Raw genomic sequence first — 16232 nt, forward strand, 5'->3', positions numbered from 1 at the left:
TATCTTTGCTTTTTTTTGCCTTTGTTGGAAATAATTAAGGGGGAAAATGATGTTTATTGAAGAGAGCAGCCTAGTTTTAAAGTGAATGGATATGGACTGAGACCCGATGCAGTCGGCTAATTTAATCTCTCTAATTGTAGATCAAAGAAGGCAACTTTAGTGGAAGGAACCAATATATGTAGACCAATATATTGCCTCAGTCCACATCCCATTTTGTTGACTTGAAGTAAATTTCCATTGTGACTTCACTTCTTAGTTTTGCCTTATCTTTAATGCTGACTTGAGATCTGAACTCCGGGTTTGCACAGAATTACATAAAATATACAGCACAGAAATCGTCCATTCGGTCGAAGCAGTCCATGCTGGCGTTTCGGCTCCAGTCAAAACTCCTCTCATCCTTCCTGATATAGGTCTATCAGCAAAACCCTCCATACCTTTCTCCCTCATATGCTTATCTAGATTTCCCTTAATGCCTCCATATTATTCGCCTCTCTCTCTCTGTCTACTCTATTAAAAACCTTTCCTAATTTCAAAGCCCTCCGTTAGGAAACACAAGTAGAAGGAGACCCAGCCTGTTCATCATTTCCTGATATGAATAACCTCACAATTCGTGTATCATCCTTGTATTTTTTGCACACTCTCCAGTGCTGCTATATTCTTTTTTAAGATATGATGACCAAAGATGTGCCGAGTACTCCAAGTCTTGTCGATTCAAGGTTCCATACAAGTTTAGCATAACTTTCCCTTGTTTTCAATTCTATCCCGCTAAAAATAAACCAGAGTGCTTGGTTTGCTTTTATTATGGCAGTATTGTCCTGCCTCACAACTTTAAGTGATTTGTGCATTTATACTCCCAGACCCCTTTGCTCAATTACCCCATTTAGATTATTATTTTCTCAGTAATATTTCACCTCCTAAGTTTTCTTACCCAATTGTGAAATCTCACACTTATCTGTTAAAATTAATTTGGCAATTAAATGCCCGCTACACACTTATGATGTGTTCTTGTAATTTGTTGCAGTCTCTCTCAACAGTTACTATCTCCTCCCAGAATGTGTTGTCGTTCGCACATTTAGAAATTGAGCTTTTGATTCCAAAGTCTAAATCGTTAATATAAATTATGAGCAAACAGTGTATATTCATAGCTTGGGAAAAAAATGGCAGTTCAGTTAGGACCTTATCACTGAAAGAATAAAATGCACAGGGGATTATTTACAGAATTAATCAGTTGTGGGGAACAGTCAGCTGTTTCAACAGATAACTACATGTGTTACTGACGGGAGTGGGGCTTGAGGGATAACGAAACCGCTGTAGAGTTTAGATCAATTGAAAGCAACAGATATATTTGTCTAATTGATTTTATTTCGGATCTGAATTTTTTTATTTTTTCAGGTCCGCTATCGCATGTCTTACAATGTCGCAAGAGTTAATAATACCCAAGCATCTTTGATCTCTGAAAATATCACATCTAATATGAGGACCCGATGACAGCCCCATTTGCTTTCGGAGATTCCTGTTTGCTGCTATCCATTGAACAACTTCTCCTCGTTTACAATGGATGTAATTACATTTTAATGTAATTACAATTTAACTCATTTCAGTAAATTAGCAATGAGAGCCAGGGGACGGTCAATCACATTCTTCAATTCCTCTCTGAATTTTCTCTGGGATACTGCATAAATAAACATGTTAGTTCAAGAACTCAAACATCTCAGCATGTATCCAGATAGTTCTGCAATGGTAAAAGAGTTGCTGTAATCTACTTCTAAAAATTGAACATTTGTAAATTGCACACATATGAAAACTATGAAAATTACCATCCATAACAATAACAAACTGCCAGATATAGCGAGCAGCAAAATGATCGATTTCCTTCGGTTCTCCATCTCTGGATCACTGTGATTCTGAACCTTGATGTTTCCTTGGAGTCCCATCCTCACTCTATTGGCCAATACAATGTGCCTAATGGTCAGGGAATTCAGCAGCATGATCAACACAAATGGAGCAAATAGGGTTAAAATGGTTTCCAACCACAAAAATGCTACCCATATGGGTATGGTGTAGCAACTTGATTTTACATAGCAGGACCATGGTACATTGTCAATTATTTCCCGTGGTTCATATACAAAGTAGATTGGAATATTTTCTAATATGCTTAATGAACACACCACTGCTATCACCACAGCCGCAGTTTTTTCGGTGCAATATTTTGTTCGCAACGTTTGGTAACAAATAGCGACACATCGATCAAATGTGAAAGCCACCGTTAGCCAGACAGAGCAATCAATGGAAACAAAAAGCATGGCGAGATTGAGACTACAAATCGGAGTATAGTTCAGGAATGAATATGGAAAATAAGAATCTTTAATCTTATACAGAACCACTTCAAATATTAGGACCATTAGATCAGCCGCTGCCATGGACACCAGGTAACGGCTGATGCATTTGGAGAGACCGCACTTTCCACGGGAGAGAATGACGATTGTCACCAAATTAGCTGCAAAAAAGAGGAAATCAAATTACTAACTCTCCCTAACCTGACAGGATGATCAGTCGAGATAAATGTGTATGAAATTCATGGAAAGATTTCTTATCACTCAAATCTCTCTCTCTTTATTTCTCCCAATCGATCAGATGATACTAGTAATTCTTAGAAGATATATTTATTTATGCGTACACGTCGATAACTTATTCTGAGTTACATCAAAGGAACAAAATGTTACAGTGAATGATTTGATTTTCAACTTTCTACCGGGCCAACAATGGGCTTTTCCGACTGGCGGCCACAATTGAATCAACCTGAGTTTCATTTTATTTCACTTCAACATAAAGGAATGTCCAGCTAGGTGCAACACGGGCGGCTGATTTGCTTATCCCTGTCCCTCCAGACACATCACGGTGAAGCTTTCCATCTGTCCTTCCTGGTGTAAACCGGCGTTGCGGAACCACTGACAGACAATATCGGATGGCCAAACCCTGATCGCCAGTTTTAAGCGAAACTTCAGATTGAAAATTTACCCCAGTATCTGCTTATTGCAAATATCCTCAATAATCATGCAATGTAGGTTTCAGGGCGATAACACGATTCTGACTGCAATATTCAATTGTTCAATCTTTGGGGAGCAGGTTCCAATTCCTACCAGGTGTCCTTCCAGTGCTTTTCCTCAGCAAATGAACAGAAAATAAAGCTTTCTCAGTGACACATTGCTTCATATGCACAATATAATAAGAAACATTTTGTTATGGATTGTGTCCCAACTATAAGTCACCCGAATCTCTTACATCAAAGTAACCAGTTAAATGACGAGCGAAATTGAGTCTGAGCATGGACGGAGGGAATTTTATGATATATCCGATATTATTAGAAATGTGGACTCTGGTTTGCCTCAGATGCAAACCTTTAAAGCGCATTTGTAATTTAGTTTATTAATATTGTACAATAGCTATTAATACAGAAATAATAACTATGCTGTGCAAATAAAAGCAGGATCACCTCGGGGGTAATGCGGGGGCCGCCCATTATCTGCCCGCTCGATGTCCATTTCCTTAGACCAATGGAGCTGAATATTGGGAGGGGTATATAACAGGCCATTCCGCCCAAGGATGTCTACCCCCCAGATACCTGCTGCTACTTGAGATGACCGTCTTAAAGAATTTCTCAACATTCCTCCCAGATGTATTTCGAGCTGTGTAATTTAATCAACGTGTAAATATTGTCCACCATGTACGACATATAAACTGTTCTTTGGCGTCTAGTGTTAGCCGAATAATGTAAAAGCCAATAAGTCTTCTCTCAGACCCAAACCACTAATCGGAGCGGATATTTAAGCTTTTGGAACTGCACTTTGTAGAAACATAGAGCAGAAAATTTATCTGACAATATGGACAACGTATATAATTGCTGTCTCACAATAGATCTATTCCCTGTTTTGCGCCTGATGTATGAACTAACTTCAGTAACAAACAATCTTTAAAAAATATCTACTGGCACATGAATTAACGTTTATTATTGCTTTGAATTATTTATTTCTCAGGTTATCAAACGGGGAGAAAGAACAAACAGCAAAGAGGGAAATTCTCACCTTTAACACACGGATGATAATGTAAGGAGCAGGCGCCCTGCCCATTGTAAACCCCACCTGACCTTCATCGCATTTTTGGAGGTGGAAATGACCAGGGCATCAGGGATTTAATGTGTGCAGCAACATTATTGAATACAATTACTGGGGAGGGATCGTCAGATCTCCTCTGATAACCTTAAACCTTTACACTGTTTCTCCCGGATTACAATGATACTTTTTTGAGACTGTGGTGAGATTTTAGAGCAGACCAGTGGACGTTTTATTGGAGTCATTCTATTTCTGCCACACACAGAAACTTGGGATAGATTGTAGTCTTCATCGCCTGGGTATTAAACATCAGCCCGCTCTGTGGGATAGAAATTGGTTTTGGGCAGTAGCGTTGAACAGGATGGTATCGTATCGGCCGCCTGTTATACCCCTCGCTTGATATTGAGTTCTATTGAAGTCAATGGAACTGAATATCAGAAGGGTGTGAGAGACATACACGATAGATAATGAGGGGGCTCGACAAGGTGGATGCAGAAAGGATATTTGCATTCACAGGGGAAACTGAAACTAGGGGACATAGTCTTAGAATAAGGGGCCACCCGTTTAAAACTAAGATGAGGAGAAATTTATTTTCTCTGAGGGTTATAAATCTATGGAATTCTCGGCCCCAGAGAGCTGTGGAGGCTAGGTCATTGGATATATTTAAGGCGTAGATAGACAGATTTTTGCGCGATAAAGTAGTAAAGGTTGGTGGGGAGCGGGCAGGAGGTGGAGCTGAATCAATGATCAGTCATGATCTTATTGAATGGCGGAGCAGGCTCGCGGGGCCAAATAGTCTACTCCTACTCCTATTTCTTATATTATTATGTTCTTATGTTCTGCTAGCACTCGTCTATCCCTGTATATAAGAAGGCAAATGTGTTTGTTGTGACCACAAGTATTATCAGAAATCGCCCGAATTTCCTCCATTGATAGTAATGGAGGACAATCCGCTGTTTCTAGGGAAACATGTCCTCCGCAGAGGATTTGGCATTTTGAGCTTCGCCCAGACGATGCAGAACACCCCGGATGTAAAGACTAAAATCTATCCCATGGTTACCAGAGAAATCACCACTTGCATTTAGAATTACAACAATGCAGCAGCAGCTGGAACACACTTTAGTAGCACTTGTCTCATTTTGCTTTGCGGCCTCAGAACACGAACTGACTCCAGCTTAAAGTAACACAATATATCACAGTTTCAGAATCAAGCGCGTCAGGTTCTCCATGAGCTCTATTACCGAATTGCCAGCAATCAATGACCACGACTGGCACAAACATATAGTGGCCATCGCACCCACGGGTTTCCATGGCCAGTAGCAGTGATAAAAGCTCATTGCTGCTGTCTCAACTCAGAAAATTAGTGGCAATGGACACAAATTATATTTAGATTGACATCCCCGGCACCAGTCCGCGCTTCACAAATGTGACTCAAAATGACGAGGTATTGTAGACCAAAATGTATACTGTGGTCTGTAGTTATGTTATAAATACACCAACAACTTCGAGTTTCATCATAAGAGGTTTCTGCATGCAAGGCATGCCAGATGTAAGTGGTGAAATTGTTCTTCGCCAGTAGCGCAAAATAAACTCATAGCGAATAGATAGTCTGCTTCACAATGCGCGGATTTCTCTCAAAGAAAAGGAAAATCAGGCGGGGTGTAAAATGAGCGGCCCATTCCCTCCGAGTCCATCTCGCGCTGCTGAGGAAGACCAATTTCAGCGCCAGAGGTTCGGCTTCCTGCCTTGTTTACCCGCTGCTGGCTAGCTGTGGCGGAAGGGAGCCCGGAGCTGCTGCCGGTTGGGAAGTGAGGGGAACCATTCGGCTCCGATGCTAATCTGCTAATGGGCGGAATGCAATCCCAAGGAGGCGACAATGCGCCAGCAGTGCGCCGGAATCTTTTGTGGGGCACGGAAGGATATCTTCAGTTTCTTCTGGGGTCACAAATATACAACAGAACATTTCCTTTGTCTTTTCTTGAGCAGCTACTGAAATCCCTTTAACAATTGCTGGTTTGGCAACTCGATCCGATTCTAATACTTGTCTTAGACACAAAACTACAAGACTGTCCTTTAAGACCGAGGCATATCTACTGAATTGCTGAATTTAAGTAGTCAGAGTAAATTCTGCTTCGACTGAGGTTGTTACATTAAAAATATGACAGAATCTTGGAGCCATTTGCTTTACTTCTATGATGCCGATAATCAGTTTCTGCAAATCAAACACATCAAAAAACAGGTAATATCATTACACGACAGCAGGAACAGTGACACAGTGAAGCACTGTTAAAAATGAGCATTAACTGATTGTAAGAGGCTTACCAGGAAGACCAACTATTGCAAGAATCGGATAGTAAATGTTTTCTATCTGTATGATTATCGGCCTTTCCATTGTGTGAGAAAAACGAAGTTGCCAGTTTGTGTTGAAAAACTTCCGCTTTCAAATTCAGGTCTTATTTATATCTTAGAGAAACCTCAAGTGACACATGGACATTACACAATAATTTTCATTAGTTACTGTCATTTGAACAAACACTTTAAGGCGAGTCATATTCACCCCTACTCATCAGGGATATTTGCAATGATATTCTCCGTTGAAAGAGTAAGGAGTCAAGAATATTAATGTCATCATACGTTCCAAAAAAACTATTTCGACATCTCCTTTCCAATAGTCATGGTACAAGACTCCTGAAGCTGAGGATATTTATTTATAGTTTAATGCGAGGCATTTGATGGAATAAATATACATCATTATGATGGAATAGCTTTCTCTAGATCCTATTTACATCAAGGATGTCCTCTATCTTCTTTAATTTATGCTATATTTAATGTATATTAAGCACCTCAATGCTACAGGTGAGATCGAAGAGCATTCAGATACACAAAGAAAGTGATATAGTCCGTTGTATACAGCTCAGCAGTCCACGGATATGCAGAAATGTTAGTTTCTGAAAATGTGCAGAGGTAAAAGAGGGATTAACAGTTAGATCGACATGTGTCCCCTCGAATGTCATTTGAATGATCCCTCTGAAACGCTTAGCCATACATGATCATGAAATTACATTCAATTCCATTGTTCCCACAGTAATGACGACATTAACTGTGCAGACCACAGTCATATATTTGTGGTATATTCTCTGTGACATCACAAGCACAGCTACTGATACTCTACTTGTAATAAGACAATTTGATGAGTCAGAAATAATCGAATCATTCTAACATTCAACTCCTTCCACATCTGCAGGTAAAATATGATCAATGTGAACAAACCTAACCTGTCCATGATCCAGCATCTTGATCAAATGTGTGCGAGGACCACATATCTTCACCACTCTTGCTGATAACTACTTTAATCATTTATGGTGATAGTGTAATATATAGCTCCACCGAGTGGACGACTGATCCACCTCGTGGACTACTGTGGCAATGCAGCCATTGCTGTAAATAAATAAAGGCATCTGATAGGTTCCTGTGATAAGAGCTATCTTGAGTTCTGTGTGTTTGTGATGTCAGCGAGAATATTCCGCATTGGCGACCCTCACTGAAATTTTTGTTGGCGGATGAATCCAGCCAAATAGCCGAGAGACTAGAGAGGTCATTTGCGTTGCAGAACAGCTAAAAATCCGTTTCAACGTGACCGAGAGGCTCGAAATGTTTTTCACTACAAATAGTACTATCGAAGCCCCCGATGGTGAAAACAGTAATCAGGTGATTTTAGAAAGTAAACGGGCTATTTTCCTGACTGAAGCATGTCCAGAGGTGTATGAAACTCTGAAAAATGTGCTTGTTCCCATCAAGGCAAAGGACACATCACTTATGTTAATTTTATGCAAGTTAGAACAGCACGACAGTCCTGAGCCTCTGGAAATTGCTGAAAGTTATCATTTTGTAATATGAGATCAGTGAACCAGCGAGAGTATTAGTGAGTACGTTGTAGCATTAAAAGAGCTATGCATTCACTATAATTTCCGAAACTTTCAGGACCGAGCTTTGCATGACCGCTTTGTTTTTGGGGTGAAAAATGAAGCAAACAGATGAAAGTTGTTGACAACTTCTAACTTGCCTTTTAATTTAGCTTGTCAGACAGCCATGTCAATGGATATGGCTGACCAATATTCCCAAGAATTTTGTACCATTTCCAGTCGTCAGACAACCGAGGTGAATCGCCTGCAGGTTAAAAGAAAAAGGCAGTTGGGCCCCAAGGCCTCAGCACTTGGCCAAGATAAACATATATTGAAATTATGCCTGGGACAACACATTGCTCAAAGTTGTCCATATGTGAAGGCAGAGTGTTTCTTCTGCAGGAAAACAGAGCATCTTGCCAAGACATGCCAACTGACCAACTTTCAAGGCTATAAGAAGAAATCCCCAGAGAGTACATAGCATGGAAGAAAAGCAAGAAGAAGAGGAGGTTTTGGAGATACACGTCATCAGGACCACAAAGGTATCTCACAGCGATTCACAAAGTATCGTCATCCAAATAGACATTGCAGGAACCAAAATACCCATGGAAATCGACACTGGTGCATCCATGAGTGTAGTACCGGAATCACTATATCTCGACAAATTGGAAAAATCCAAGGTAGAGCTGCGAGACTACTCAGGGAAGAACATTCCTGTGGTAGGATGTGTCACAGTATCGGTGAAATACAAGGATTAATTTCCCAGGTTACCTCTCTTCATGGTGGCAGGGGACAAGCCTGCCTCGCTAAGTAGAAATTGCTTTGGATCACTGAAGCTGGATTGGAATACGATTTTTCATGTTGAGACGAGATTTGTATCGAAGGATGATGTCATCAAGAAGTATCCAAAGGTGTTCTGTGAAACAGGAAATCCGATCCAAGGCTTCAAGGCGAGTGTCAGAGTACAGAAGGATGCTAGACAAGTTTACTGCAAGCCACGTCTTGTACCATATACACTCAAGGAGAAAGTTGAGCAAGAACTCAAAAGACTAGTGATTGAGAACCTTATCTCTAAGATAGATCGATGTGATTGGGATACATTCATTGTTGTTGTACCTAAGTCAGAAGGTAAGGTATGGTTGTATGATGATTATAAAGTAACCATAAACCAAGTTCTAGAGGGTAATCTCCCCAATACATTGCCAAATGTAGAAGATTTGTTCACAATGCTGACAGTTGGACAGATTTCTCAAAGTTAGATCTTACAAATGCCTACTTACAACTTGAACTAGATGAGAAGTCCAAGTCATGCTTGACTATAAATACTCATCTAGCCTATAACAATCTAATAGGCTACCATTTGGAGTGTCTTCCGCCCAGCCATATTCCAAGGCACGATGAACAGATCTTGCAAAGCATTGAAGAGGTAGTGTGTTATTTAAATGATATAATCATTTCAGTACCAAACAGGCAAATCCATAATAACATGTTGAATGAAATGTTCAAACAGCGAGAAAAGCACAGAGTACGATTCACTGCTTGCAAGTGAGAGTTATTTCAAAACTCGGTGGAATATTTAGGGCACACAGAAGACAAAGATGATTTACATCCAACCAAGCATGGAGGCCCCGACCTGTGCGACACCATCAGCTGCAGGTCAGGGCCATAACAGGAGTGGCAAGCAGAGGCCATGGGCAGTGTGGAGGCCCCGACCTGTGAGAGACCCATCAGCAGCAAGTCAGGGCCATAAAAGGAGCGGCAAGCGGCGGCCATGGACAGCGTGGAAACATACCACTCCAGGGAGCATCACATGCTGGTGCAGGAGGGCAACGGCAGTGAAGAGTGACATCATCAAGGTCCAGGTCGGTGATTGGGGTGTGGGCAGGTGCTGCAGGATAGACGTACAACATTGAGTACACACCATCAGCTGATCACAATAATGCTGATCCTCTGTCTAGGTTGCCATTCCCATCACAAGTTACCCTAATAGGGAAGAAATGTTCTATATTTTATACATTGATGAAATGCCAGTCACAGCTGAAAAGATTAGTAGAGCAACCAAACATGAACCATTTACAAAGCAAATGGCTGGCCAAACTAGACAACAGAAAGATTTTCATCCATACTTCGTTCATAGGAATGAATTGTGCGTGGATAAAGATTGTATCATGTTGGGTGCAAGCGTGGTTATCCCAGGTCTAACTTATAAGGAGATCTTCATGGCCACCACCTGGGAATATGCTTGACCAAGAGTTTCGCACCCAATTACTTATGATGGCCAGGTCTAGATAAAGATATAGATTACATCGTTAGTCAGTGTATAACATGTCAATCGGTAAGCAAGAAACCACCACCATTATCATTACAGCCTTGGAAAGGGCTTCCCCGGGTTTGGCAAATGTTACATATCGATTGTGTTGACCTAGAAGGACAGCAATTGTTCATTGTGATTGATATCAATTCGAAGTGAGTAGAGGTTTTTCTGATGCGGAAGATAACAACAAGTAAAACACTAGACAATTTGCAAAGGTTATTTTCTTCAGATGTCCTCCCAGAGGAAATTACGTCTGATAATGGAGCAAAATTTTGTTTAGAAGAATTTGCACAATTCACGAGCAGAAATGGTGTGAAACATATCAAGGTTCCACCGTACCACCCTGCTTTAAATGGTGCAGCAGAGCGCACAGTACAAATGGTAAAACGTGCTCTTATTAAGGAACTATTGGATCCAAATCCAAAGAAACGGCAGTTGTCATTTGACCACAAATTGGCTAATTTTCTAATTACTTATTGTAATACTCCTCATACAACTACTGATAGAACACCAGCAGAGTTGTTTCTCAAATGACAGCCATGAATTTGGTTCTCGTTGTTGAGTCAAACTTGGCACAGTCTGTAGAAGAGAAACAATTAAGACAGAAAGTGAATCATGATAGAGGTAGAGTAAGAGGGAGAAGTGTGAAATTAAATCAGAAGGTGAGATTGAAGAACCATCACCATAAATGGTTAACATGCTTACCAGGAAGAGTGATGAAGATATGTGGCCCTGTCATTTGAATAAATCCTCTAAATGCTTAGCCGCACATGACCATGACATTTCATTCAATTCCATTTTTTCCATAGTAATGACGACATTAACTATATAATAGTTATAATCTTATGTGGTTTTCTTTGTATTTGTCCATGCCTTTGTTTGAAAATTAATGCAGCAGAAAGTTAACCAGTTGTGTGTTGAAGAGGACAGCCTGGTTGGAATGTTACTGCACATGGGCCCAGATTTTGAGATTGGGGGCTTCCGACCTGAAAAATATCTGCAAATCTACCTGGTAATCCTGGAGGTTTGGATACTTCTAGTCCTAGCGCTCTATGTAAAGGTCTTCATTGAACCACATGTATCCCAGGATCATAAGGGTTCCGTACGCACCAATGGAATCACGTGGGCCTGCTCAAGCTACCAGAGTAGGGGTATTCCCATTCATACTTTTGGTGATTCCGTATATAAGGAACAACCATAAGTATGAATGGTTATCCCCACGCCAAAACATATAAACACAAAATAACAAAAAAAAATCACATATCAAATTAATGCAAATTGAAGGTAATTAATTATTTAAAACAACATTCTTTATTTACGAATAAATGTACTTATTTTCAAGGGTCTAAAAATAAACTTACCTTTTTCAACAGAATTTTCAATGTTTACGTTATGTTTTTAACAACTTTCCCAGTATTTAAAAATTTTACACTGATTAGAGCAGGCCTTACACTTGTTTTTTTCAGTCATACAACTTTGAAGGACATTCGCTGGGCAGGTGTTCGGCAAATAGCCCAAACCTCTGCCCGCGAAGGTCCTTTAATTTCGCAAGCATGCGATCAGTCAACAGAATTTTTGACAGATCACAAGTGCCAGGTTTAGGGGCCTGTGCCCTGCAGGGTCCTAAACCTGGAACTTAAGTGGACACCACAGGCACATGTGTCCCTCCTATGCGCCTGTGGGGAGGGTGACAATCAGTGATTTTAATCTGTCTGATTGGGGAACAATTAAAGCATCTTTTATTGGAAAAAGCAAGTATATATAGATAATAAACACAATGCCTCATAAACTCTGAACTCTGCCAACGTTCCACCTTATTGAATCCAAGTGATTTGCTGTTCCCTGAGGATCTTCCACTACACACATCCTGTGTGAGGTTTTTCATGACTTTTGTTCTGACTACAGGTCTGAAATGATGGACACAAACGATAGAGAAAGTAATGGTTGGGCCAGAGCAGAAGTGGAAAAAGACATCTCTCGGAGGCTGTATTTTAACTCCAGGGAGGGAAGGTTAATGGCGCGCATGCTTGGGAGTGTCAGTCGGCAAACTTCACTAGTTTTAACAGTACGGTAGCATCGTAGCTATGTTGCTGGAATAGTAATCAAGATGTTTGGACTAATGATCGGGAGATATAAGGTCAAAACCCATCACAGCAGCTGGGGAATTTAAATTCAGTTAATTAAATAAATCTGGAAGAAAAGCTTGTGTCAGTAACGGTGACCATTACACTATCTTATTGTCTTACAAACCCATCTGCTACACTAATGTCCTTTAGGGAAGGAAATCTACCGGCCTTGCCTGACAAGGCCTATATGTGACTCCAGACCCACAGCAATGTGATTGACACTTAACTGCCCTCCGAAATGGACGACTAAGCCACTATATCATGGTGATGTCCTGTCGCACTGGTAGGACAGACCCAACAGAGGTGCGGCACACTAGTAAACAGCTTGGTGGGAGGGACCCTTGCAATACTCAGCATTGACTCCAGAACCCATGAAGTCTCAGGCATCAGATTAAGCATGGGCAAGGAAAGCTCCTGCTGATTATTACCTCCCGCCCTCTATGAGCAAATGAATAAATGTTGAACAGCACTTGGAAGATACTGAGGCTAGCAGGTGTACAGAATATACTTTGGGTCCGGTACTTAAATGTCCATCATAAGAGTCATTCAGTAGCAGCACAATTGATCAAGCTGTTCGAGTCCTGAAGGTACTTGCTGCCAGTCTGGGCTGCGGCATGTGGTGACTGTGCAAACCTAAGGTAAAAACCTACTTGACCTCGTCTTCAGCAATCTATCTTTCGTATCTGTTTATAATAACATAGAACATAAGAAAAAGGAACAGGAGTAGGCCATATGGCCCCTCGAGCCTGTTGCGCCATTTAATAAGATCATGGCTGATCTGATCATGGACTCAGCTCCCTGCCCACTCCCCATAACCCCTTATCCACTTATTGTTAAAGAAACTGTCTATTTATGTCTTAAATTTATTCAATCTCCCAGCTTCCATCTCTCTCTCTGAAGCAGCAAATTCCACAGATTTACAACCCTCTGAGAGAAGAAATTTCTCCTCATCTCTGTTTTCAATGGGCAGTGCCTTATTCTAAGATTATGTACCCTAGTTCTAGTCTCCCCCATCAGTGGAAACATACTCTCTGCATCCACCTTGTCAAGTCTCCTTATAATCTTACATGTTTCGATAAGATCACCTCTCATTCTTCTGAATTCCAATGAGTAGAGGCCCAACCGACTCAACCTTTCCTCATAAGTCAACCCCCTCATCCCCAGAATCAACTTGGTGAACTTTCTCGGAACTGCCTCCAAAGCAAGTATATCTTTCACAAATATGGAAACCAAAACTGCATGCTGTATTCCAGGTGTGGCCTGACCAATACCTTGGAAAGCTGTAGCAAGACTTCCCTGCTTTTATACTCCAACCCCTTTGCAATAACGGCCAAGATATCATTGGCCTTCCTGATCACTTGCTGTACCTGTTCCTTTAGTGTTTCATGCCCAGGTACCCCCAGGTCCTGCTGTTCTGCAGCACTTTGCAATCTTTCTCCATTTAAATAAAAACTTGCTCTTTGATCTTTTCTGCCAAAGTGCATGACCTCACACTTTCCAACATTATATTCCAACAGCCACAATTTTTCCCACTCACTTAGCCTGTCCCTGTTCTTTGGCAGATGTTTTGTGTCCTCCTCACATGTTGCTTTTCCTCCCATCTTTGTATCATAGAAACATAGAAAATAGGTGCAGGAGTAGACCATTCGGCCCTTCGAGCCTGCACTGACATTCAATAAGATCATGGCTGATCATTCCATCAGTACCCCATTCCTGCTTTCTCTCTATACCCCTTGATTCCCTTAGCCGTAAAGGCCATATCTAACTCGTTCTTGAATATATCCAATCAACTGGCATCAACAACTCTCTGCGGCAGGGAATACCACAGGTTAACAACTCTCTGAGTAAAGAAGTTTCACCTCATCTCAGTCCGAAATGGCCTACCCCTTATCCTAAAACTATGCCCCCTGTTTCTCGACTTCCCCAACATCGGGAACATTCTTCCCGCATCTAATCTGTCCAGTCCCGTCAGAATCTTATACGTTTCTATGAGATCCCCTCTCATCCTTCTAAACTCCACTGAATAAAGGCCCAGTTGATCCAGTCTCTCATCAACTGACAGTCCAGCCATCCCTGGAATCAGTCTGGTGAACCTTCGCTGCACTCCATCAATAGCAAGAACGTCCTTCCCCAGATTAGGAAACCAAAACTGAACACAATATTCCAGGTGAGGCCTCACTAAGGCCCTGTGCAACTGCAGTAAGACCTCCCCGCTCCAATACTCAAATCACCTAGCTATGAAGGCCAAGATACCATTTGCCTTCTTCAACGCCTGGTGTACCTGCATGCCCACTTTCAGGGACTGATGAACCATGCCACCCAGGTCTCGCTGCACCTCTCTTTTTCCTAATCTGCCACCATTCAGATAATATTCTGCCTTCGTGTTTTTGCCCCCAAAATGGATAATCTCACAGTTATCCACATTATACTGCATCTGCCATGCATATTTCCACTCACCGAATCAGTCCAAGTCATCCTGCAGACTCTTAGCGTCCTCCTCACAGCTCACACCGCCACTCAGTTTAGTATCATCCACAAACTTGGAGATATTACACTCAATACCTTCATCCAAATCATGAATGTATATTGTAAAGAGCTGGGATCGCAGCACTGAGCCCAACGGCACTCCACTAGTCACTGCCTGCCATTCTGAAAAGGACCCGTTTATCCCGACTTTCTGCTTCCTGTCTGCCAACCAGTTCTCTATCCACGTCAGTACATTACCCCCTATACCATGCGCTTTGATTTTGCACACTAATCTCTTGTGCGGGACCTTGTCAAATGCATCCACTACTTCTAGAGCCACTTAATTAAGTACTCTGGGATGCAGACTATCAGGCCCCGGGGATTTATCAGCCTTCAATCCCATCAATTCCTCTAACACAATTTCCTGCCTAATGAGGATATCCTTCAGTTCCTCCTTCTCACGAGACCCATCAAACAGGAAATTAGGGGTGCATGCAATAAAGGTGCAGCAGTTATCATGGGTGACTTTAATATGCATATCGATTGGGCTAACCAAACTGGAAGCAATACGGTGGAAGAGGATTTCCTGGAATGCACAAGGGATGGTTTTCTAGACCAATATGTCGAGGAACCAACGAGGGGGGAGGCCATCCTAGACTGGGTGTTGTGCAATGAGAGAGAATAAATTAGCAATCTCATTGTGCGAGGCCCCTTGGGGAAGAGTGACCATAATATGGTGGTATTCGACATTAGGATGGAGAATGAAACAGTTAATTCTGAGACCATGGACCACAACTTAAAGAAGGGTAACTTTGAAGGATGAGGCGTGAATTGGCGAGGATAGATTGGTGAATTATACTTAAAGGGTTGACAGTGGATGGGCAATGGCAGACATTTAGAGACCGCATGGATGAACTACAACAATTGTACATCCCTGTCTGGCGTAAAAATAAAAAAGGGAAGGTGGCTCAAACGTGGCTATCAAGGGAAATCAGAGATAGTATTAAAGCCAAGGAAGTGGCATACAAATTGGCCAGAAATAGCAGCGAACCCGGGGACTGGGAGAAATTTAGAACTCAGCAGAGAAGGACAAAGGGTTTGATCAGGGCAGGGAAAATAGAGTACGAGAGGAAGCTTGCAGGGAACATTAAGACAGACTGCAAAGGCTTCTATAGATATGTAAAGAGAAAAAGGTTAATAAAGACAAACGTAGGTCCCCTGCAGTCAGAATCAGGGGAAGTCATAACGGGGAACAAAGAAATGGCAGACCAATTGAACAAGTACTTTGGTTCGGTTTTCACGAAGGAGGACACAA

At 41.6% G+C, this 16232-nt stretch overlaps 1 protein-coding gene and 1 pseudogene across 1 annotated transcript; both read right to left on the minus strand.

Moving 5' to 3' along the window:
* The window catches only part of LOC139230203 (zinc-binding protein A33-like), a 650536-nt pseudogene that overhangs the window by 493892 nt on the left and 140412 nt on the right, over positions 1-16232 (minus strand).
* LOC139230443 (probable G-protein coupled receptor 139) lies at positions 1695-6501 on the minus strand. Its single transcript, XM_070862276.1, has 2 exons — positions 6432-6501; positions 1695-2497 (listed from the first exon to the last, which is right to left on the minus strand). The coding sequence occupies exons 1-2, from the start codon at positions 6499-6501 to the stop codon at positions 1695-1697; spliced, it is 873 nt and encodes a 290-aa protein (XP_070718377.1).

This window comes from Pristiophorus japonicus, chromosome 19 (genome assembly GCF_044704955.1).
Source record: "Pristiophorus japonicus isolate sPriJap1 chromosome 19, sPriJap1.hap1, whole genome shotgun sequence".
Lineage (NCBI taxonomy): Eukaryota > Metazoa > Chordata > Chondrichthyes > Pristiophoridae > Pristiophorus > Pristiophorus japonicus.

Coding starts and splice junctions, on each gene's coding strand:
- LOC139230443 (XM_070862276.1), bottom strand. CDS start 6,501: ATGGAAAGGCCGATAATCATACAGATAGAAAACATTTACTATCCGATT. Junction 2,498..6,431: donor TGCAATAGTTGGTCTTCCTG/GTAAGCCTCTTA, acceptor TCTTTTTTGCAG/CTAATTTGGTGACAATCGTC.